The sequence below is a fragment of the Tachysurus vachellii genome, chromosome 4 (assembly GCF_030014155.1).
Source record: "Tachysurus vachellii isolate PV-2020 chromosome 4, HZAU_Pvac_v1, whole genome shotgun sequence".
NCBI lineage: Eukaryota > Metazoa > Chordata > Actinopteri > Siluriformes > Bagridae > Tachysurus > Tachysurus vachellii.
Genome location: NC_083463.1, coordinates 23315651 through 23339028, shown reverse-complemented (window position 1 = coordinate 23339028; position 23378 = coordinate 23315651). Strand labels below are relative to the sequence as shown.

Sequence of the window (23378 nt, the reverse complement as noted above, 5' to 3'; positions counted from 1 at the left end):
GTACTTTGACTTCTTTTGCTGAGACAAGGACATGTTTCCATTTGTGGCACTTGCGGTTCAGCCATATGCTGATATTCCATTTCAAACAGACTGTAGTTCCAGATTGCCTAAAGGGATCACTGCTGTGGATTCCATGAACAGTTCTAGCATCCTTAAACAGAGCCAGAACTGTACATGTCTAACAAATTTTTGAATGGCAGGTTGCTGGCATGCTCAGTAAATCTAGCTATATGTCAATGAATTGTGTTTTCTACTTCTGTGTTAGGGATCTTTTTTCATAGTAAGTTCATAGTAAGACCGAGGAATGAAATGTGTGCAAAGAGAGTAATGGTATCCCAGATCATTGATGTGGGCAAATAATCATCCAAATATGGCATTATTCTGATGCATTAGCAAAAACATCTAGTATAAGGATGACTGGTCATTGGTGGTATACAGAGGGCCCTTTCGTAAAGCATGCATTGTATATTCTCAGCCCACAAGACTCTGGTTGCATGAACAGAATTCCGACAACACTGGGTTTACTTATTAAAAATAATATTAAAAGTCACATAATGAATATATAATATTTTACCATGTCTTCTCTCAGTTCTCTCTTTATGTTACAATAAGCAAAAAGTGACTGAAAGTAAGTTTAATCAACTATACAACACATAATAGGTGGATACATCCACTGTAAATGGGATGTTTACACAAAGCTAGTATGCATGTTTAAATCACTTACGTGTATCTTTGGTCCTTACTTGCTTGGAGGGTTTGCTGGGCTCACCTGTACCCAGTGCATTGATTGCCACCACTCGAAACTCATACTCCACCCAAGGGCTGAGCTCGATTACTGTAGCTGTTAGCCGCCGACCTCCTACTTCTTCTGGCACTGGAAAAAACACACATGCATTCAGAGAAGAAAAAATCTTGAGTGGTACTCAATGGATTTCAGATTTCATTATTCACACAAAAAATAAAAAATCTACAAACAAAACAATCCATTGTTTGCTTAAAATTGGTAAACTGGGAATAGACACTCTATGCTACATTTATAAATATTTAGATCAGTGAAAAGTAGCAAAGCTGCTAGTAACAAAGCTTCATGTCAAAAGTAAGATAAATAATAATGTTTGATTAATGATTAGTGTTTATTTTAAATAGGCCAGTATCCAAACTGAAACTTGTTTACAACATTGTTCTTTTATTCTTTCCTTTATTCCTTTTTGGTTGAAGCCTTAGCATATTGATAACAAAGTCTAGCATTGTACACCATCATTAAGCTTAAAATAAATCAGAAAAACACAATAAACATTTTTCCTCTTCTTATACTTTCGGCTTTTCCAATTAGGGGTCGCCACAGTGAATCACCTGTTTCCACCTAACTCTATCCTCTGCATCCCCTACTCTCGCATTACTTAACTTCATGTCCTCTTTTAACACATCCATCTATCTTATCTTTGGCCTTTGTATTGACCTCTTACCTTGGAGCTCCATCTCCAACAGATTTCTACTAATATAACCACTCTCCCTCCTCTGTACATGTCCAAAACATCTCAGTCTAGCCTCTCTGACCTTGGTCCCAAAACGGCCAAACTAAGCTGTGCTCATTCCTAATCCTGTCCATCTTCATCACTCCTAAAGAGAACCTCAACATCCTCTCTGCTACCTCCATCTCTGCCTCATTTCTTTTCCTAACTGTTACAGTCTCTAATCCATACATCATATCTGGTCTCACTGTCTTGTACACCTTTCCTTTGATTCTTGCTGACAATCTTCTGTCACACAACACTCCTGGTACTTTTCCCCTCCACTCCAACCCACCTGCACTCGCCTCTTCACCACTTTCCCACACTCCCGTCACACTGGACGGTTGACCCCAGAACTCCTGAACCATCTTGACCTCAGCCCTGTAGTCTCACTGTTCTACACCAATTCAATTCAATTGAATGGCCATTGTCTTAAAGCAGCTTTACAGAACATAAGAAACATAATACAAAAAGTTTAATATTATACAAAGATTAATACAAAAAAGGTAATTATAAAAAAATCAAGATTAATATTAGACTTATATTTAAATGTGTTTGTATTTATGCTCAATGAGCAAGCTTGAGGTCAATATACATTGAGATTCTTTATTTCTTAATCATGTTCTACTAGTATGATTACTTCACTGCAGGAGACTCAGAAGAGGGGAAAATCGTGTGCTAATTTGATCAGATGCATTCTGATTCGTAGCCTTACCTGTGGCGACAGCTTGCCATCCCAGTGAGAAGGGGGTTCTAGCCTGTATAGTGTAGGCGTTAATTGGACTGTGATTATCAGGACCAGGCTTCCAAGAGAGCGTGGCTGTGGTATCAGTGAGCTCTTCCACATGGATGCTGGTAGGGGGGCCAGGGGGACCTGAAGAAATATTACACACATATAAACTCATGCCCACAATACTGTCTCGTGGCTTTATTAACAACAGGGTAAATCACAGGAGATTAACTAGTAAAACTGTTTAGAGGTTGTTTGACTAATTACACAGCTTGGTTTCCTTTTCTAATTAGCCTGTGTATATGTGTGCATTGTTGTTACAACTGTTGTGCAAGCAGTACCTAAATCAAAGTGCATGTGGTAGGAGTTAAAGTTACAACTAAATATTAACAAAAATTGTAACTAAACTTTGGTATGAAATAAATAATTAAATTTACTATATTTATCTTCAGGCAGCAAAAATTTGGAAATGGTTAAAAGTAATCTACATGTAACATCTTTAGTGTCTCATCGTCTTTTCTAAGTACGTATTGATTTACTAGCACATAAATCCTAAATTAGGAGTAAAGCTAAACTCTCTGCAGGAGTAGAATTAGTCCCCTGTGATATAATAATACGTCATAGGTTTAAATGGCACCTCTGACAATCAGGTCCGTGGCAACAGAGCTGCTGTCCACCTTGGTCTGCACGGCACATGTGTACTTCCCTGCATGTTTCATCTGAATATTCCGAATCATAATGTCTCCAGAAGAATGCTGAAGACAGACAGTAAGATCAATTAGGGATCATAGTCACTTTTTTCTCTATACTTATTCAGTCCCAGAGAAACACAAAAACTATTTTGTTAATAACAAGTATCACTGCTTTGGCACAAACATAAGCTTCTTGTACACAGCACTTGGTACCAAAGAAATGAAGAAACAGAATTAAATATATGTAGTAAGTAAAGGCACCTGGACTGGTCTTGTTGAGATGTTTGAGCTCATATCTGGATACTTTATTAGAAATGATATATGTTAAATATGAAATTGCTTGAATTAGTAAAAAAAAAAAAAAAAAAAAAAAAACTTGCATTGGTTTACTACTAATAGGCATTTAAAACAACCTGGTTTAATAAACCATGTGTTTTAAAAAGTGTTTTCCTTTTTTATCTATTTTTACAACTGACCACTGTGACAGTATCAGACAAGAACAAACGTCAAAGGGTTTAATAGGCACAAACTTACAATGAACAGCTGAAGTCTGAAAAATGAAAATGAAAAAAAATGTCAGTTTGGGTGAGTCTGTGCTCACCGTAACCTCAGATTCCTGTTCTTGGCTGACAAAAGTGGAACCTAATATGGTCTTCTGCTGTTGTTTATCATTCACATTCAAGGTTTTGGCATACTGAGTTACTTTCCTGCTCACCACAGTTGTGAAGAGTAATGATTTAAATTACTATATCCTTCCTGCCAGCTCAAAACAATATAGACAGTTGTCTCTGATCTCCCATAACAACAGTATTTTAGTTTGCAGACCTTCAGCTCACACAATTTTTTTGCAGCGTTTTATGTGAACTTTAGAGATTGTAGTGTGTGAAATTCCCAGAAGTTCCATAAGTTTCCAAAATACTCAAACCAAGCTGTCCTGCACCAACAACCATGCCGTAGTTAAAGCCACAGAGATCACATTTTTCATTATTCAGCTCTTTCTGCATTATTGTAAGCATTGTACTGATGTGACTTGTGCTGGTGTGATTGATAATTGTTTTTATAAGGTGTTCCTAATAAAAAGTGTGTATAAGGTAGCATCAGTTCTCCAATGATTCTCTATTATGGCTACTGTAGTTCCAAAGTCATTGACATCCATGATTTAATCTGCTTTGGAATTCACAATGATGAAAACCTCAATGATGAATCACAAATGGCAAAGCTGGTCACACAAAGAAAATGGATGTATGAAAAATTTATAAAATATGAATAAAAGCATGTGTCTTAATCATTAATTAACACATTTGAACTTGTCAGTGTCGGCGCATAATGATGAAAATCTCTGATAATAGCTTCTTTTAGAATTGCCTTAATCTCAGTTGGTTTGAGCAATACTCAAAACTGCACTTGATGTTTCACAAATTAAATTATGTGCTTTTTCAATTCCTTTTGTTTAAATGTTCAATAAAGTCTTCTTGACTTGACTAAATGTACTCATTTTAAGGTGAATGTATCATGGCAGATTTGCTAGTGGTTAATTAAGCAGGAAGATCAACAGGATTCACCCTCCCAGTTAAGCAGGTAGTGCATAAACATTCCCCATATATAAATCTAGACATGTGGTTTAGTAAGGTCTTATCCAAACTTATTTTCTTATTCAATGATTTGAAGAGAGTGCCTCAGCTCTAAGGCATTACTGATACAAGTTTAGCTGAAAATCTCTGCTAGGGTGGAATGCTGAGGGCTGAATGGCTGTTTGCTTTAATGGAAGGGTCTGTCAAATCAAGGTCATCTGTGGAGTAGTTCATGCATGTCTTCTTATGAGGGTCTTAAATACCAGGAATAATAGGTACTAGGCAAGAACACATGACAATTCATCACCGGACACCATGCCTACATACTCATTCACATCTTGCGGTAATTTACAGGATTTAGTTCACATACTGACATGTTATGTTAATTGGGAGGTCAACCTGTAAGAACTTCAGACAGACAATATAACAATGATTGAAAGGTAAAGAATATTCTGCTCATTCCACTATCACCACTCCTCTATAGCTGATAGGTGCTCTCAATTTCCAACCTCATAATTCATTTCTATGGTACTTTTGTGAGTAAAAGAGTCTGGAGATGAAGCATAGCTGCCAGCAGTGGTAATTCTTTAGTGCATGTACAGGTCTTAATGTGACATCATCCTATTTTAGAACTTTAATTTTTTTTTTCATTATATGATATCCTATTCTTCTCATAGCCTCCAATGGTAATGACATTTTACCAATACAAAATGTAAACATCTACATCCACTGCTGGTTCAGAAACCTATATTTGCAATTTTAACAAAGAACAAGCTATCTTATTGCAAAAAAATCGCCTGTGGACAACTGTAGTTACTTTATTTCAAGAGCTTCTTTAAGGCCTTCTATAAAACTTTACTGTGCATTGTGATGCCATTAGTATTCCCAAGAGTGTAAGTTAAGGGAGGCAATAGGACAGAGGTACTTTGCATACTTTGTACTTAATACTTTAGTAATGTATTAAAAATTGTGGCTGTAATTGCAGCCAAAGGTACTCTTACAAGTACTGTCCCCGAAGGGTGAATACTGGCGAAGAAGTCAGAAGCACTGAATACAAATCGAATACAGAAAAAAACCTGGTCCAAAAGGAAGATGTGACAGACACAGGGCTCTCAAGTTTTGAAGACAGGCAAGCAGCTCCAACATCCCCCTGACCCCCCACAACCCCCCCAACAAACAAACAAACAAACAAACAAACAAACAAAAAACAAACAAAATAAACAATAATGAGGGAGTTGTTGTGTTTGGTAAGGATCACTGACCGCAATTTAACCAAATCCAAAGTATTTGTTTAATTTCCATTTATTTATTTGTTATTTATTAATAACAAAATTTATTTGTTTAATTTCCATTTATTTCCATAGTAACAATGATACTTTGATAAACTCTAGTACTCTGAGGACTGGCTGACAAATGAGGTACCAGGGTGTGCTGATATGACTGCTGTGCATAAATAAAAACAATTAACTGCACACTTCAGGTGCATAATACATTTACAACTTCATTAATTTCCAATCATGGAGTGGGTGAAGCTTCTGCTGTTTACCTAGTAACTCCAACCTTGTAGCATAAGCATATGATAATTCATTTAATAACCTCTCTGCAACGAGTGTGCAACTATTTATTATTACAGCTGTGCCTAAAGCATATACTATATGGACCTTTTTCTATCACACGTTTTTTTCCCATTCTAGATCTAGTCCTCTTTCCTGTTATAATAATCTCCATTAGGCTATCCACCAGATCTTGTAGTGTGGCTGTAGGTATTTGGATTATGGTTCTCCCTAAAGAGTCATAACAAATATAATAGCATGAGTATACTTTATGTGTAGAGCCTTTTGTAGCTCTATTTGGAAAGAATAAAGAATAAAGAACTACATAAAGAATGTAGTTTATTATGCAAATATCTGCACAACCTACACCAACTTGTCAAGTGTATACAGTAAGGTTACAAATAACTACACAAGCTTCAAGCAGTACTGTAGGCTTTTTCAGATGGATTTTAGAAGCCCATGTGCAGCAGTATGCTCATAGAATAAAATATCAGTCTAGAAGTGAGATGCAAACCTTACAATGTAGCTAGCAATAGGTACATAATAGCTATTCTTTCAAGTTGAATCCAATTCTTTAACGTAAAATTTTTATTATACTTCTTCTTGTAGCATTAACGAAAGACATAAATTCTAATTATGTGGTAGATGGTGTTTCAGTACTTACACTTCCAACTTTCTCAAAGTATCCTCCATGACTGCCAAAATGGATGAGCTGCTCATTGAAGAACCACGTAAACTTGAGCTCCAGTGAGGGGTCATGGGTCACTTGACAGGGCAAAACAATGCTCTCTCCCACTGTAACATCCAATGTTGAGGGGGGTGTTGTGATTACTGTGGCTTCTGTAACAATCAAAAAGTTTCTTTAGTGTCCATAATAATAATAAAAAAATTCTTTAGTGTCCATAATAATATTACACTTGCAAATGATTAAGAATGCAAAGGTTAGCAAGAGGTATGCTGTAAAGCTTCAATGGGGTTCTTTAATTGTTTTTTTCTGCTGAAATAAAAAAATAGTATTTCTATTAATTTTATGTGAGTTCAGGTTGAAATGTAAAAAGTATGAAATCAATCAAAATGAAAAATGTACTTTTGAGTTACTTTCTACAACTGCAATATATAAAAGGGCCAATTACTCAGCGTCAAGCATAACAAAGACAGCGCTAATGAGCCTATTGAAAAGTAATCAGTGAGAGACAATGGACAGAAGAAGCATGTGTAAAAGTCAAAGGTTCCCAGAAAAAGTCCCACTTCAGAAATGATAAAAGCCACCAAACCCAGCAGAGCTGCTTTTCTGAAGGAAGTGATGAAGAAAGAGAGTGTGAATATAAATGAAGATTTAATAAATATTTTTATTAATTAAAGCTTTTATTCTGTAGCAAAAACTGTTTCTACCTCATGAGGGTGCTGTGCGCATGTCTGAGCAGAATTTCACCTAGCAAAAATTATGCATGGGAGACAATGCCCTCCAGACAAGCCTAAATTTGAACAGCCAGAATCAGGCTTTCAATCTACGGTTGATGCTTCGTCTTCTATTATAGGTCCCTGACATAATGAAACAATCTCACTCATCTCTTTTTTTGATATGAGACATTATCAGGAACAGTGTATCAGGGTTTTGTGCACAACACAATGAGGAGGCTTCGCTTCTTTTATTTGAGATCGAGAGCTCACTCCAACTGTCTGTCACAACAGCATAATAGGTGACATTGCAGTGCAGCCTATTGTTCTAATGTCACTTCTTAAAGATGGATGTGTAGCCATTGTCCAGGAAAAAGAGAATGCACCTCAAACAGGCAGGGAAGAATCTTGCTGAGGATTACCAGCATGTGATCTCTTTGTTCTTTTTTAAATATAATTTATTGAGAATATGTCAAAATATACAATTACAGTTAAATGCATTATCGATGAACATGATCACTAACATCAATACAGAGGTAAACCATTTATAAATACAAATATAAATTCTTTAGATAACATTTATAGGTCTTCAGAAATGTTAAAGTCACACATTCAGAGATTCATGTATGTCCACTTTACGTTTTCTTTTTATAATCTTTAGTTCTGTCTCTTTTAAAATGTTTTTTTACAATTTAACAATGTTATTTTAACCATTTGTTAATAGAATAACAGGCATGTTATACTGGTTGATGATTATTTTACATCTTGCAAGCAACTAACCAGTATAACTCACTATTCAGACATTATTATCTTATACATAAATGTACTTAATGTAAAATCTATGTTTAGCCCTATTTTTATTTATTTTTTTAGTTTTTCTGTACATATCTCTACAGATCTTTGACATTCTATGATTGGGTGTTCTATTGTTTTACCATAGTTACAGTTATGCACTGTATGAGACATTGTTTATTGGTCACACTGCAGCTTAATTTAACAACATTTCTTCCTACTGATATTTCTACTCTCTTTACTTGTTAGTTGTTTGCACTGCAGGGTTCCACCATAATGACTATTGATTATTTCATTGTAAATTGCTTTGTTTACCCAGTCAATACATAGTTCACTATATTTGGAAATGAAGTCACTATATCTCAGCTTGTAGTAGGTAACATAATGTCTTGCACTTCCCTTTATTTTCCGTCTCTTTGTCCAAATTGCATTTCTTACCAATGCCTGTGCAAACTTTTTACAAAAGGCTATTTTTAACTTAACTCCCATCTTAATTGCTTCTAAGCCACCATTTCCTTTACTTTTATACATAATCTCTCTCTTTTTTTGGGTTCTTCTCTATTTGTACCCCAAATAAATTTTACACATAATTTATTTGAATGGATTATACACTTTCCATCTGAAAAAAAGACAGTGGCAAGGAAAAGCAATTTAAATAAGACAAAAATGTTAAAGTCTAATTTCTAACTAGAATGTGTTCCCCTTGTCTTGTCCTCCTGGCATTTCATCTGTAATTTATAATCTATACTCTGTTGAAGATGTTTGTTACTACTCTTTATCTCTCAGAGGACTTCTGGTCCAGGGACAACATAATCTATGTCGATGGATGCCTTTTGGCAAGATATCTTCATGCCAGTCTGAGCTGCCAAGCTGACCCAATTCCAATCTTTTATATTTTATATTCCACATTTGTGACAGACTGTATGGTTAACCTCTGCTTTGAAAGCTGACCCTTACTCCAGTTCTTACAACTATAATTTGACTGATAGCTATCAGTGTAAAACTGTTTTAGAGTGTCATTACTCAGGAAAGAATCAGAGAGAGAGCAACCCGTTTGTTGCTAACTGTGGGCAGCTCAGATGTCAACAAAAAAGACAGGGAAAAACACACAATCATATTCAGAGGAAAGTTTGACAGTAGTGTGTTTCTAAGCTATAAACTGACACCAAATTTTCATATGAGTTAAAGACACATTTACAATTAATATCTCATCATTTAAATACTTGTTACCTCAAAATATTCTTGTAACTACTCTGACTTAATATCTCATGTCATGATAGTATGCTGTTTTTATGCTGAAAAAATAAGCTCTATTGTAGTATAGTAATCCTGCTGATTTTGTCAAGGTCAATACGTTGAATATAATTTAATACATTCATGTAATTACCAATAATTAAAACTAAACTTGCCAATTATTTCTATTAAAAGATATGATAATGTTCAATAAATTTGTTTTATTAATATATTGTGGGTTTTTAGATACTAAAAATAAGCCTATATAAGACTATATATAAAAAAATTAAGCAAATAACAATGTAATATCTTGATATTACAAGATAACTTTAAACAACATCTCAAAGCAGTAAGTGGAAATAACAAGATGATAAAATATTGATAATTCTTGAAATAATATTAAGTTAGAATAATGACATAATATCATATGACAGATATTTACTTAGAATGGAAAATATCTTTAAATAATGAACAATTTTGTGTAATATTAATTATCAATATTAGTTCACATTTAATACATACAGCTTGTAGGTCAAGGCTTTTGTATAAGCCAAAAACAGGGAATAAAATTTTATTCAGAAAATTATGAAAATCAAATTGAAAGTGGACAGAATTGTGACCATAGTGTATCTTTACACCGCTATTTGTACCCTGAGAAAACTTTCCTTTTCACTTGATAACATCAAGGATGCAAGTATAATTTACATTAAAACCCAAAATTGGAAATTGAATTCTATGTACCACTAGTCCAAAAAAAAAAAAAAAAACCTAATTAAAGGTACACAACATGAACATGTACACTTGATGCAAGCTGATTGTTTACTTCTCAGGCTTTTTAACACTCAGTCAGAGTTTAAGCATAATACTTCTCATAGAAAGTTCTTCAGTACTTCAACTGTAGTTTTAGCATTATGGATATCATCTAAAAGGAACATGCTGCTAAAGATGGGAAGTCTTTTTGATCTCCAGCTTTGAACTGTCAAATATAAAACAGTCAGTTCTGTTTACCCAGTACTTGGATTATATAATTAATGTATAAATATAAAAATCTGTGCCCTATGTTTATCTTATGCCTATATACGTTTTCAAATTATTGATTTTATATGGATTTTATATTTCTTTGTCCTATATTTGACTTTTATCTTAATTTAAATTTGCAGTTCAAAATCAAGTCTTAGGGTATCAGGAAATGTTGCAGATACCACAACTGATGGACACACATTAATATATGTTAAGCCTACATTATGTGCATCCTGTCCAAAGCTTGTTAAATTTACATTACCATAATCCCACACTTGTTTAAATACAACCCAATAAGATACTGTCATGCTCTTTCTTATCTCCAGTGTCATATCTCTTGTTCCCACCTGCTTTGCAGAAATAGCTGAGGAATCGGTAGGCTTTGCAACATATTTCCAATGCTTGTGGTTTAATTCTCCCTTTTTAAATATTATTTCTGATCCACAAAAGAACCCTAATCTGTTGCTATACCCTGATTGCTTTATCATTTATATATCATTTTATTAAATGATACACTAGAATTCTGACTGAAGCTTGCTTTAATGCCTCTTTATACAACTTTAAATGAATGAATGATGTAACATTTCTTTGTTTGTATTTTCCCTTTTTTTCCTATTTTACAAGATATTGCATTTTATTCCCCCTCTTCCATAGTCACAGAGAAGAGATCATTGATCATTATGTAAAATTTAACTGATCAGACACAACCTAGTTTTTTTTGGATGCCTTTTGTGCATGATGTCCACATTCCAACACCATTTTAAAATCAAATGAATCATTTTCTTACCAATCATCATCAAATCTAGCTTAATTAAAAGCAATTTTCTTTTTAAAGAAAATGCAATTTTTTTTAGCAATATCTTTCTTTGCTGAAGCATAGTAGACTTTCTAGTAAGCATCTATGGTACTATGTGTTACTATAACAAAAGTCAGGAAAGGACTGCTATGGAGTTCAATGTATGTAAAGACATTTTTTCCAACAATATCCATGTTTAAATTTATAGTAATAGGTCTGTAGATACTAGTAATAAAAATCTGGGTATTTTAAGGGGCATCTAAATTTGGCCAATTACCACTTGAGTCCATGTGGAAGGCATATATTATTGAATAAGCATGTACATTAAGTACATGCTGGAAGTATATAAAATGTTTGGTCAGCAAACAAAATCCACAAATGGGAAAGTTGGTTTTTACCTTCGTTAAAGCACATTTTAATTCAAATAAAATATTTATTTATAATAACTTCATGTAAACCTGACAAACAATAAAATGTTTCAAACTGAAGATCTTATATTATTTTATATAAGTATATATAATTATATATATAATTCTTATGGTTATGATTTTCTACTTTTTCCTAGCTCTATAATGTAAATATAGTATTCTTGTCTGTCAAATTGATATGGCTTTGTGCTCTAGCAAATACCTCAACTAACTTTTCATTTTTTTTCTTCAATTAATATCTATAAATTTCCCATAATTATGTATAGACAGTATAATTCCTTTCTAATTTTACTCCACACAGTAGCTGCCAATCTTTTGCACAATTGTCTCCAATTTGTTGTTGCTGCATGAATGACGCTTCTTGCCACTGCTTGAGCTCATTTGCAGTTAAAAAATCCACCAATGTACTCCTTTCTTTCTTTTTATTTTGACTACCTACTACTTCTATAGCCCTTGTGCTGAAGTATTAGTATTGAATATTTTCTGCAAATTATAATTACATTTTTCTATGCCAGAAGAAAATACTCAATACTTTGGAGAGCTTCCAATTTTCAGTTTTTATTCTTTCGAGAAGAACAAAAACAAAATCTATAGCTGTGCTACTTTTTATAAGGAAATTGTCACTACCCACTGTTGCTTCATCAATTCCTATACTATTGTAATATTATGTAATATTTTCTATCACATAAACACACTAACCCATGCCAATGGAATGAGTCTACTACAACAGGACCATTATAATATGTATTTACCACCCTGTGTCATTTAAGCCATCCTCTACATTATCACTCAGATGGATTATAAATTATTATAATTGTATATTTTGCCCATTTTTCATATACATATATAATATACTGCAAATAAACTCTACACAATGTAATAGTCAGTGATCTTGTATCACAACTCTAGTTTAATGAATACAGTCACCCACCCAATTTCTTTACTTTGTAACTTTCTTACTGTTGCTAGGCTAAAAACTCCTTCAGATCTTGTCCATTGTTACTAAACCCTAACTCCTTGAATTCTATTGTAGCATTAATGATAACATCATATCCTACAGACTGGTGTGTACATTCTCTGCAGCCTTATATAATATTATATCAGTTTTTATTTCTGTCCCGCTATCTGCTTATGCTGAAGAGTTCACAGTTTTAGTAATACAGTGGCACAATGATTTAACCAAAGTGTAGGTTACTCTCTGTGTCTGTTCCTCCCACCTCCCAAAATTTTTCCAGGAGGTGAACTGTAAAATTGACTAGCTACATATTAAGAATGTATTCCTGCCCCACACTCAGTTTTCTTGGGATAGGTTCCAGATACCGGAATAAAACAATAAAACAGTTACTAAATATGAATGAATGAGTTCAATACGTCTGCCACAAATACAAGAACTTTGACTCCACCTTTTGCCTTACTACAAGTGAACTGCTTGTTCTGTATTATTTTTTCTGCGTTAAAAAGCCTGAGGTGAATTCCACTACACAATTCCTTCTCACATTTGATTATATTCATGATTACCCACACAGCGCAATTTGCCCACTATTTAACCACACCTTGGCATCTAAAAGCACCTACTTTTTTGTTGGTGGTATGCATGCTCAAAATTGGTAACTTAGTTGATATTCCATATTTTAGCTTCTCTCCACTGAAAATCAGTGACACTGAAATGCTATTTATTTTCTCATTTGCAACTTTAGACCCCAAAATGCCATTCATAATTAGTTATACTGACCTGTTTAATGTGATTCCATTAATAACTCTCCCCCAAAGAAATGTTCTGCTAGTACAGTGAATATATCATCACAGCTTTAAGTTTTGACACTTGCTATTTTTGATTCTTATCCTTAAACGTGTAACAATGTACATGTCACTTATAATTTCTTCATTTGCTTTTTACAGCTTAGTTAGTTTTAACAGATACATTCCCCTTGGGAATTCAAGAGTAAATTTTAAAATTACTGTAATCAATTCTTTTTGTACCATAGCAATAAGCATATCATTGTCAGATCAAGATCTCCAGGTTTTTTCTTTCAGCTTGACATTGATCTTATTTCAGCTTGGCCCATGTTCAACATTTCAACATTCAACTTCCTGAGCCTTTATCATTTCCGTCTGTTAATGTTCCGGTTCTGATCAGTTCAGTAACCAAACTCTCTCCAACATTATGGTCAAAATCAGAGACCTCACAATGAGCGTGAAATTGTATTTGTTTAATAACATTGTTGACTGACTAAGAACCAGCTGCAGATAATATTCCGGCAAGAACAGAACATTTGGTGAATACTGCTGAAGGTGGCGCTATGTACTGTAGATGGCATGCTGGGAGCTTGTTATAATCACTACAATTTAACTCACCCTTATAAATTACCCTAATTGCACTTATAAATATAGACCTTTACAAATAATGACTTTAGTTTCCCATTCAACACCAAAGTTACAGCGGAGTAAAAGTGACAAAAGGACCTACCTCAGCTAATGGGTTTTAGAGGATCTATGGGGATAACTGAACTGAATTAAAACAGAGCAAGACATAAAACATGATGTTTCTCACAAGTCTCAACTTTCTCCAGTAAAAATGCAACAATCACAAACCTAATCCAATTCAATTACCAAAGAATTGCTGTTGAGAAGAAAAACCTAAACATTAACCCGAGTAAATGTCATTTGATTGTGGTGTTTTACTAGATGGAGTAATTTACCATTAAGTTGTTTGGCACTGTGTGGGGTCATTTGAGAAAGAGATTTAAGAGACTCAAGGTTAAGGAGTCAGAAATATTTCTGCAGGCTTTTACATAAAAGGGTAGAATTCCAGTCATGTAATTTGCTCCTCTGTTAATCCCTGTCTAGAAAGAAAAATCTATTTCTAATTAAGACTAATGAATCTGGTTAATATCCTCTTAGCGTTAGGATAATTGGGACATCACTTGAGCTGATATGTTGCATCATTTTCTGTCACTGTTGTAATGTGTGTACATCTGTGTGTTTTGAGGTTACACATACTTAGCAAGGGAGAATCGGATGTGACAGGTATTTTCAGCCCTTGTATAGCAACAGTCAATTTAAATATATGCTGTCATGTCCCATAAGGGCCACCAATTGCTTTGATATACACACATGCCATGGTTGCAGATCCTAAATGAAATTGCATATGTAAATTAGCCTATCATGTTGCAGCTGCATTATTGATCCTGACAGAGAGGAACTAGATAATATGAAAAAGTATTTGTACATCAGCCAAGGATGCAAAAAGGATGACAAAAAAAACAAATGGCTAGGTCTAGACTGTCCCATGTTATTGTTTAGAAGTCTAGATCTAAAGACTATTGCATTAATTTAGGCAAAGAAACACACCCATCTTTGTATAAAGATTGATTACCAGCTAAATGTTAGCTTTTCCAAATGCATTATACGTTCAATGCATGAGAGTCATCTAGAGATGAGATTTAGGTATAAGCTGATGGACTAATAAAAAAAAGGACAATTGAACTGAATAGAGCAATAACAATATCTGTCACAGGGCTGACACAAAATTGTAAGCTTTAGGCCCTGTTTTAATACCTAGGCTGTATTTAAGCTTTTTAACCAAATATAAAATGCCCTAGACTAGCATACAAGATTTTTACCTCTGAACCATTTCTTAGTTATATAAGGGAAAAGTCCAAAAAAGCAAACTAGAAAAGTGAAAGAAACTCTGAAATTAATTTAAACACTGAGTAAACAAATACGGGGGCACGGTGGCTTAGTGGTTAGCACGTTCGACTCACACCTCCAGGGCTGGGGGTTCGATTCCCGCCCCCGCCTTGTGTGTGTGGAGTTTGCATGTTCTCCCTGTGCCTCGGGGGTCTCCTCCGGGTACTCCGGTTTCCTCCCCCGGTCCAAAGACATGCATAGTAGGTTGATTGGCATCTCTAGAAAATTGTCCGTAGTGTGTGATTGCGTGAGTGAATGAGAGTGTGTGTGTGCCCTGCGATGGGTTGGCACTCCTTCCAGGGTGTATCCTGCCTTGATGCCCGATGACGCCTGAGATAGGCACAGGCTCCCCGTGACCCGAGGTAGTTCGGATAAGCAGTAGAAAATGAGTGAGTGAGTAAACAAATACACACTATCATTTTTGCATTCTGGTGTGGCTGAAGGTATTTTGAAATATATTTGGCCACATTTAGTGAGTATAGATTTTTACTGTATTTAATTAAGTGAACTGCTTTATTCTTAGTCTCTTTATTGAGTGAACCCATTCTCCTGAATCAGTGGTCACCAATTACCTTTCACTGAGTCTAAGAGAGATGACATATTGCTGCCAAAATTGCATCTCTTACACTGACATGTATGCCAAGGTAATCATTTCACTTTGTGTTTTAGTCAATATTGCTCACACTCTCCATTTTCTCTCTTGTCATACCCGAAATTAATCCATGCCTACATGTTTAGTGTTAGTACAAGGCAAGAAGAATTGATTTTTTTCAAAGCTTAAATAGAACTTTCTTTAACATGAATAAATAATTGTAAAAAATATTTGACTTACGATATAGAGTTTAAATCTGAAGTGTTCTTGTATATCTAAATTTCTAAATACAGTAAGGTCAAGAAGTATAAAAAATAAAAGAAGGGATTTGTGACTGAAGGTTATGGGATATAATTATTTTGCAGTAAGGTTCTTTCAATCAGTGCAATAGTTACTTGCTGAAAATCCTTCTCCTTTCCTATGGTTCACAACACACACAGTACCAAGCACTTTCATTCATATTTAATGCTGCATAATAAATCTCTGAAACAGAGACAAGACAGGAATCAGATCCGGGGTCCCCGAGGCTCCCACATGCTGTGGTTGTGACAGTATACTCCGTTCTTATCTCGTTTTGAATTAAAACACTTGCCTTATTTGCTAAAACTTGCCATGCCGTGTTTTCTCCAAACAATCTCCTTCTGATCAGGCAGAATATTTGTGGTTTCACATAAAGAGATCATATTGTAGAACTATTCTATTAGACATTTATATGTACCAGAAAGAAAAGCAGAAGAGAGGGCTGGCAGCAAGCAAAATGGCTTAGAAATAATGAGAAAGAGGATAGATATCTTATAAGCGGTATTTGTAATAATTGGTATGCATCCAACCTTTCACCATCATTGTCCCTGAGCTGCTTGCTACGCCAAACTGGTTGCGTGCTACACATGTGTAGAGGCCGGCATCTGATTTCATGGCATTGGATATTCGCAGACTTCCACTCTCCAGAACAGTCATTCTGAAAAGAAAAAAAAAAAAAGATATTATCCATCATAAATGTAAATATATAACTATATAACAAGGAGTGCTGTTTAGTTCTTCATGTCATGGCTTCTCTGAAGCTTATAAAATAAAAAAAATAATAATAATGATAATTTCACAGTAGAGGGCAGTACTGTATAATGCAGTACTTGACTAATTATCAGATGTTAATCAGCAAGAGTTTATAACAATTTTTTTAATAATTTTCTTCCATTTTATTAGATTTTTCTATTCCTTCATCTGGCATGTTTCTCCATATGCATAAGTTTCTTGATGCATTCATATACCCACATGGACAAAATTGTTGGTACCCTTCCATGACTGAAAGAAAAACCTACAATGTTCACTGAAATAAAACATATGACAAAAGTAATAATAAATAAAAAAATTAACAAAAATCAGACATTGCTTTTGAATTGGGGTTAAACAGAAACATTTTAAAAACAAACTAATGAAAGTAGCTTGGACAAAAATAAAGGACCTTAATGTTAACTTAATATGGTGTTGCACAACCTTTTTAGGCAGTCACTGCAATTAAGCGATTTCTGTAACTCTCAATGAGACTTCTGCACCTGTCGACAAGTATTTTGGCCCACTGCTCATAAGCATTTTGTTTGTACTAATACAAATACATTTTTCAGATTTGTTTTTACCATAATGGTGTGATTTAAAAGAGCTGGCAGAAGTTCATGGGGTGGTTTGCCATGTTGGACTAAACTCACATTCCATTTCTTCTTTTTCTGTCTTCTTCAGGGAAGTCATTAACAGTGATGCACATTTATGATATTCAAAGTGCAACAATGCTATAAGAACTATTACATGGTCTTAACATGATATTGATAAACCTGATGAGCTACTCTGCTTTAGCCCAACTGGCTTACCGAGTCCCAAAATAAAACAACATTTAAAACATATTGATATATGTTTTTTATATATAATTAGAAAAACAGCATACAGTATCAGAATGTTAAGAAAATGTGATTCTTTATTCTCTAGATAATAATGCTCTCAGAAAATCCTACAATTATAATGAAATGTTGCTTTAAGGATCCATTCAATCTTGACTCACAGCAGCTCTGTAATTGCATGAGAGTTTAACAGTAGATTCTGAGTAGATAAGGGTGTCCAAAAATTATTTATATATTATTAGTTGGCTATTAATGTGAACTGTAAACTAAATAACAATTTCTTTATGAGGAAGGTATGTTGTTGTTTAGAAATAGTCAGCTTGCTTAATCAGTCACATAAGACAGAAGTTCCATAGGGAGTCTTATTAAGGAGTTGAATAAAGTTATGTTGTACAAATTGCTACTTCTTCTTACAATATATGAATGGAAATTAGGAATGGAAATTTTTCCAGCGGTTTTGTTTTTCAGTGTTTTATAGTGTTTCTAAGGGAAGGTTTAACATAAAAAGCCCTGTCTGGTACAGAATATGCCTACTTTTTTAGTACTACTGTTTTAAATAGAAATATGAAAACAGACATTAATATTCAGTAGTATTTCCATTGTATTCTCCCCAACTACACAGTTGGCATTATGCTTTTAGTGTTTATCTGTATCAACTCTAACTATGACACACTGCTGTAAAATATTACAGATAACCTCTGCTAGGTTTGTAACTACCTTGTGTCTAATAAACTCTGAAACTGGATCCTTATAACAAAACCCAATAACACAGTGGCACAGTGAATGATAAAAGATATAGCTGTCTCGATGTATAGAGTGTTCCTGCAATCCAATGAGACTTTGTGAGAATGCTTACCATTTGTCACAAACAGACAGAAATAACTGGTTTAAGGCCTGTCTTTTAGTGAATAGTGAAAAGTATTTAATACTATAAACACTGTAATAAAGTTTCTAAGTTATTTTAATAATCCAATGTAATGTGAGAAATTATGCAGTATGATAGAGCATTTATTATCTTTAACAATATCTTGTTTTTTATACATACAGAAGTAAAACTGTTAATCAAAACCATTTACCAAACCGTTTATTCATGTAATGATAATCATTTTAAAATGTAACATTTTAAAGGTTTGGGAAAATAAATCTTTAAACAAATTTCTGCAATTTTTTTTTGAACATTCCTGGTTCCATTAAAATGCATATACAAACATGTGTCCTAAATTGTCCATGGTGTAATTGAAAATACTCTACTAATCAGTTTGTCTGCTGCACAAAAAGTTCATATTTATATATATATATATATATATATATATATATATATATATATATATATATATATATATATATATATATATTTAAAAAGTAGATAACATCTCAGTACTTTTCATGTAGATGTATCAATTATCAATAATCAATTAATCAATCAATAAACTTGATTTAAATACATCAGTATAATGCTAAAGGTGTCAAAAAGATCTGTACTTTAAATTTGTAAAGATAATTAAAAAAACATTAAACAATTTATTCATCTTCAGTAGACACTTTATCCTGGTATGGGGCATAGGCTATCTTGGTAGCACTGGGCTGGAGAATTCACCCTGAAAAGGATGCAAGTCTATCTCAGTGCACCATGAACATAGACATTCACACACTCAACACCTACACCCTTTAAAAGGTTTCCATGCACTTCATATAAAACCATGGAGTTCTTTACTTGCCATATAGAACTACACCAGGTTATGTATGTATGTATCAGTTATGTTTTCTGAGAACGGAACGAGACTCTCTTTTTTGGAAGTTTTGTATGAAGCTCTGTGTGGAATGATGAGAAATTTATCAGCTAGGGAAGGTCATGTGACAAAGTGGCTCATACAATAAGACCATAAAAGGGCATCTACATCACATTACTCCATCTTCTACTTGTCTATAAGGAAGAGCAAGTGGATGCCTGGATCTCATTCCCTTTTCAGGGAACTGGCTTACATACATAAAACTGATGTATGTAATTGCTGATGCTATGGGAATGCCAATACAAACCCTGCCACACACTAGGAGATCCCAAAGGTCAGGAAAGGGCACAAACAAATACAGCACCCCAAGCCCTAGAAGACCCAGGACCCAGGGGTGGGGTCCAGGTCCAGGTTATAGAACCTGATATGAGTGTGTGAAGAGGACCAACACACCACAGCACAAATATCCTTGAGGGTAATGCCCTTAGCCAGAGTGCTGGACAAGGCAATAAATAAGTGAACCTTAATCACTAGAGTCAAAGCCACACATGCCCCTTTTCCACCAAGGCAGTTTGAGTGCTGGTTCAGAGCCAGAGCCTAATTTAATATCAGTTCTTTCTTTTTGGACACCCAAAGCACCGGCTCTGAACCAGGAAAAGTGGTTCTTAAGTAGCACCAAAACATTGCTGGTCTAGACTTAAGAACCGCTTGCATCAGGGGCTGGGGGCGTGGTTACTGTGACCAACAAGAGAAAAGAGAACATTGTTTGTGCCACTTTTAAACAATTAATTAAATAATCAGGATTCGCCAAATTGGTATGCCAACGTAGGTTCGCAAAACCATGAGCATTAACAGTAAAGCAACATCCGCCATTGTTGATGTTGTGTTTGTGTTTGCCGCTGCTGCGCTAACGTTGCTGTATAACGTTGTATACAGTGACATAAGTCTTGGCTCTGTGATGGCTCTCTAGCCCATGGAAAGGCAAACCGGTTCTTAGAAGGCATGCCAGTGGAACCAACTTTGAACCAGCACTCTGAACCAGCACCAGGTTCTTTCTGGTGGAAAGGGGGCATCAGTGAGCCTTGTAGACCTAGAAGATTACAACCACTACCCAGCACAATGGGCACAAGTTCTGAGAACCCAAACTGGGCATAGCAGGTGCAGTGTATCCTGCTCCACTGACTTGTGAGGGCAGAAAGCCTGCAGAAAAATCCAGACCACAGGACATAATGGGGCTTTTCAGGAATGTATTCCACCATAACATGTGGGACAGCCATGACTATGCCAGGATTCTAGGTAGAAATGGGCAACTGACAGGGCCTGCAGAACTCCTACCATTCTTTGTGAGAGACAAGACTAATAGCAGAGCTGTTTCCCGGTTCAGAAACCCCGAAGAGGTTGACTCCATTGGCTCAAATGATGGTGCAATGGCTGCCTCTTAAATCTCAATGTAGAGTATGATAGGCCCTGTCTGGAGCACTGTAGGACTGATGATGCTGATAACAGAGGAAAAAGTTCAACACAGTCTCAACAACCTCAGTTGGAAGGCCAGAGTCTAGGAGCTAGACCCCTCTCAGGGGCCAGACCAAGAAATTCCAAATCTGAGGGTGGAGGTGGATAATCACCCCTAGTGTTTAAGAAAGGAGGCTCTTCCTGATGGGAGTCCAGAAGGGAAAATAGGTCTACAAGCCAGACTGGTGTGGAAATGAGAAGTCACCAGTTACAGGCTAGGACCATTGTGGGCAGAGCTATTGATGTAAACATTCAGGCAGAGCCTTAGTTACGTTTGCACCATGACAGTCAGCTCCCACAAGGGCTGGTGAAAAAAGATAGGCACAGGTGACAGTGGGTCGACTCAGTAGGTCAGAAGCAAATCCACTTCTGTCCAGCTAAAAAGTGCCATATACATTCCACCATGTGCAGGTGGAGATGCTATCCACATAAGAAAGGTACAAAACCCGGTCTCATGTGTAGCACACCCAAAGCAATAGCTAATGCTGCTACCACCTGGAGCTGAGCACAATCTGTGCCTAGGGTCCGCAGAGAGGCATTGGCCTACCCAGATATCCTTTATGGCAGAAAGGATGGAATCCCTCTGAGCAGGAGACAGGAATGCCTGAATCCTGGCTAAATCTTAAACTATCCCCAAGAAGGTGCTTCTCTGAGAGTTAGAAAGCACACACTTCCCTGGACTAAGCATGATTAATCTCAATGCCCATCTGCCAGACCCTCGACTGAGTCAAGTCAGGATAATTGAATACATAGTGAGAGACAAGTCTAGGCCAAAAGGGAGAAACCAACACCGGTATGCTTCACACCAAAAGTAAACCTGGGCTCTAGGAAGATGCCTATGTAAAGATAGGCATCATTCAGGATTAGCACTACAAACCAGATTTGGACCTTGGCCTTGAGCATTAACATCTTGAACGTGTCAGTGTACAATTTGGGCATAGCCCTTATTGTTCCTGGAAACCAAGAAAAGACAACTGTAAAGCTGGAGTCTTGATTTGGGGGAGGAATATGCTCTATGGCCACTTTCTCATATGCAAGAGAAATTTGGTCTGGGCCACCAACAGTGGGCAGCACAGACCGAAAGAAGGAGGACGGGAGGCAAACTGAGTTCTGTAGCCTTTTCCCATAATATCCAGAACCCACTGTGACACACCTAGCAGAAACTTCCGCACTGCCAGGTATTTTGAGAGAAGTGTTAGCCAACTGCTGTTCTCACCTCACTTAATGCCCTAAAACAGTCAGGTGGCAGGGGATAACCCATGAGGTGGTGACAGATAATGAGCAAGAGCATTGGGGGTTGGCATGGCTAAACCCTGTAGCACCAGAGGTGGTGGGGTAGACATCAGTGGCTAAGGACTCAGAAGTGACATCCCTAAAAAACCCTGGCCTCAGGCATTAAGATTTCTTTCTGCCACATACACATGTTCATCTAGGCCAACAATGGCTAAATATTTAGCAGTGGCTGAGGAGAACAAACGGGCAGAATAAGGATTATTCTGAGAGCTTGGCACCTCAGACTGGAGGTTTGGGAATAATGTGATGCATGGAAATGGAATTCAACGTGAAGTTAGGTAGTGCTCATCAGGATTAGAGCAGACAACAATAACATTTTCATCAGGCCAATCTAAGTTAAGCTTAGCAACAGATCATGCCATCACCTCCAGGAGCTCTTAGAATAACAAAAAATGTGGTGGCAATTCAACTGCTTCTTGCTCCACTTTGCCCACTTCGAGCTCCATGCAGCGCAGAAAATACAGCCAAACAAACAAGAAATGAGCTTAACAATAGCAGGAATGCCACTGATTGTTCCTCTCAGATGGCATACTGATAATCATCGCCCACATGTAGCTCCTCAGAGTCCAATGAAAACAATAATAATTCCTTTTTTGGGTCCTGTGAAATCACAAAGCGAACTCACAGAGCCGAAGTGGGGTAATCCAAGTTTAAAGAGATGACAAGAGAAAGGGGATGGTTTCTTGTTCCACCTCCAACAATCGAGACCATGATTTAAGTTGCCGCACAGTACTTCAGAGCTTCGAAGAAGAATCGTTCCCATAGAATCGTTCAGCCATGACGCAACACTGAGTTCCATCGAAAGGGAACCTTTTAGTTTAAAATGGCTTTTTAATTCAAAGAATGCATGAAATAAATGAAGTGAAATTAATACCATTACTTTTTTGGAATTTTACCTAAGACATGTTTATGATTTCCAAAGTAAAATGACAGAATTTTGCTGCTATC

At 35.8% G+C, this 23378-nt stretch overlaps 1 protein-coding gene across 2 annotated transcripts in view; it reads right to left on the bottom strand.

Annotated features, from left to right (window-relative positions):
• The window catches only part of cntn4 (contactin 4), a 150914-nt gene that overhangs the window by 14328 nt on the left and 113208 nt on the right, over positions 1–23378 (bottom strand). For both annotated transcript variants that reach the window (XM_060868386.1, XM_060868385.1), the window contains exons 12-16: positions 16837–16964; positions 6722–6897; positions 2879–2996; positions 2227–2385; positions 725–874 (exon numbers count right to left, since the gene is read on the bottom strand). In XM_060868386.1, coding sequence (XP_060724369.1) covers positions 725–874; positions 2227–2385; positions 2879–2996; positions 6722–6897; positions 16837–16964 — 731 coding nt within the window. The remainder of the gene's footprint in view (positions 1–724; positions 875–2226; positions 2386–2878; positions 2997–6721; positions 6898–16836; positions 16965–23378) is intronic.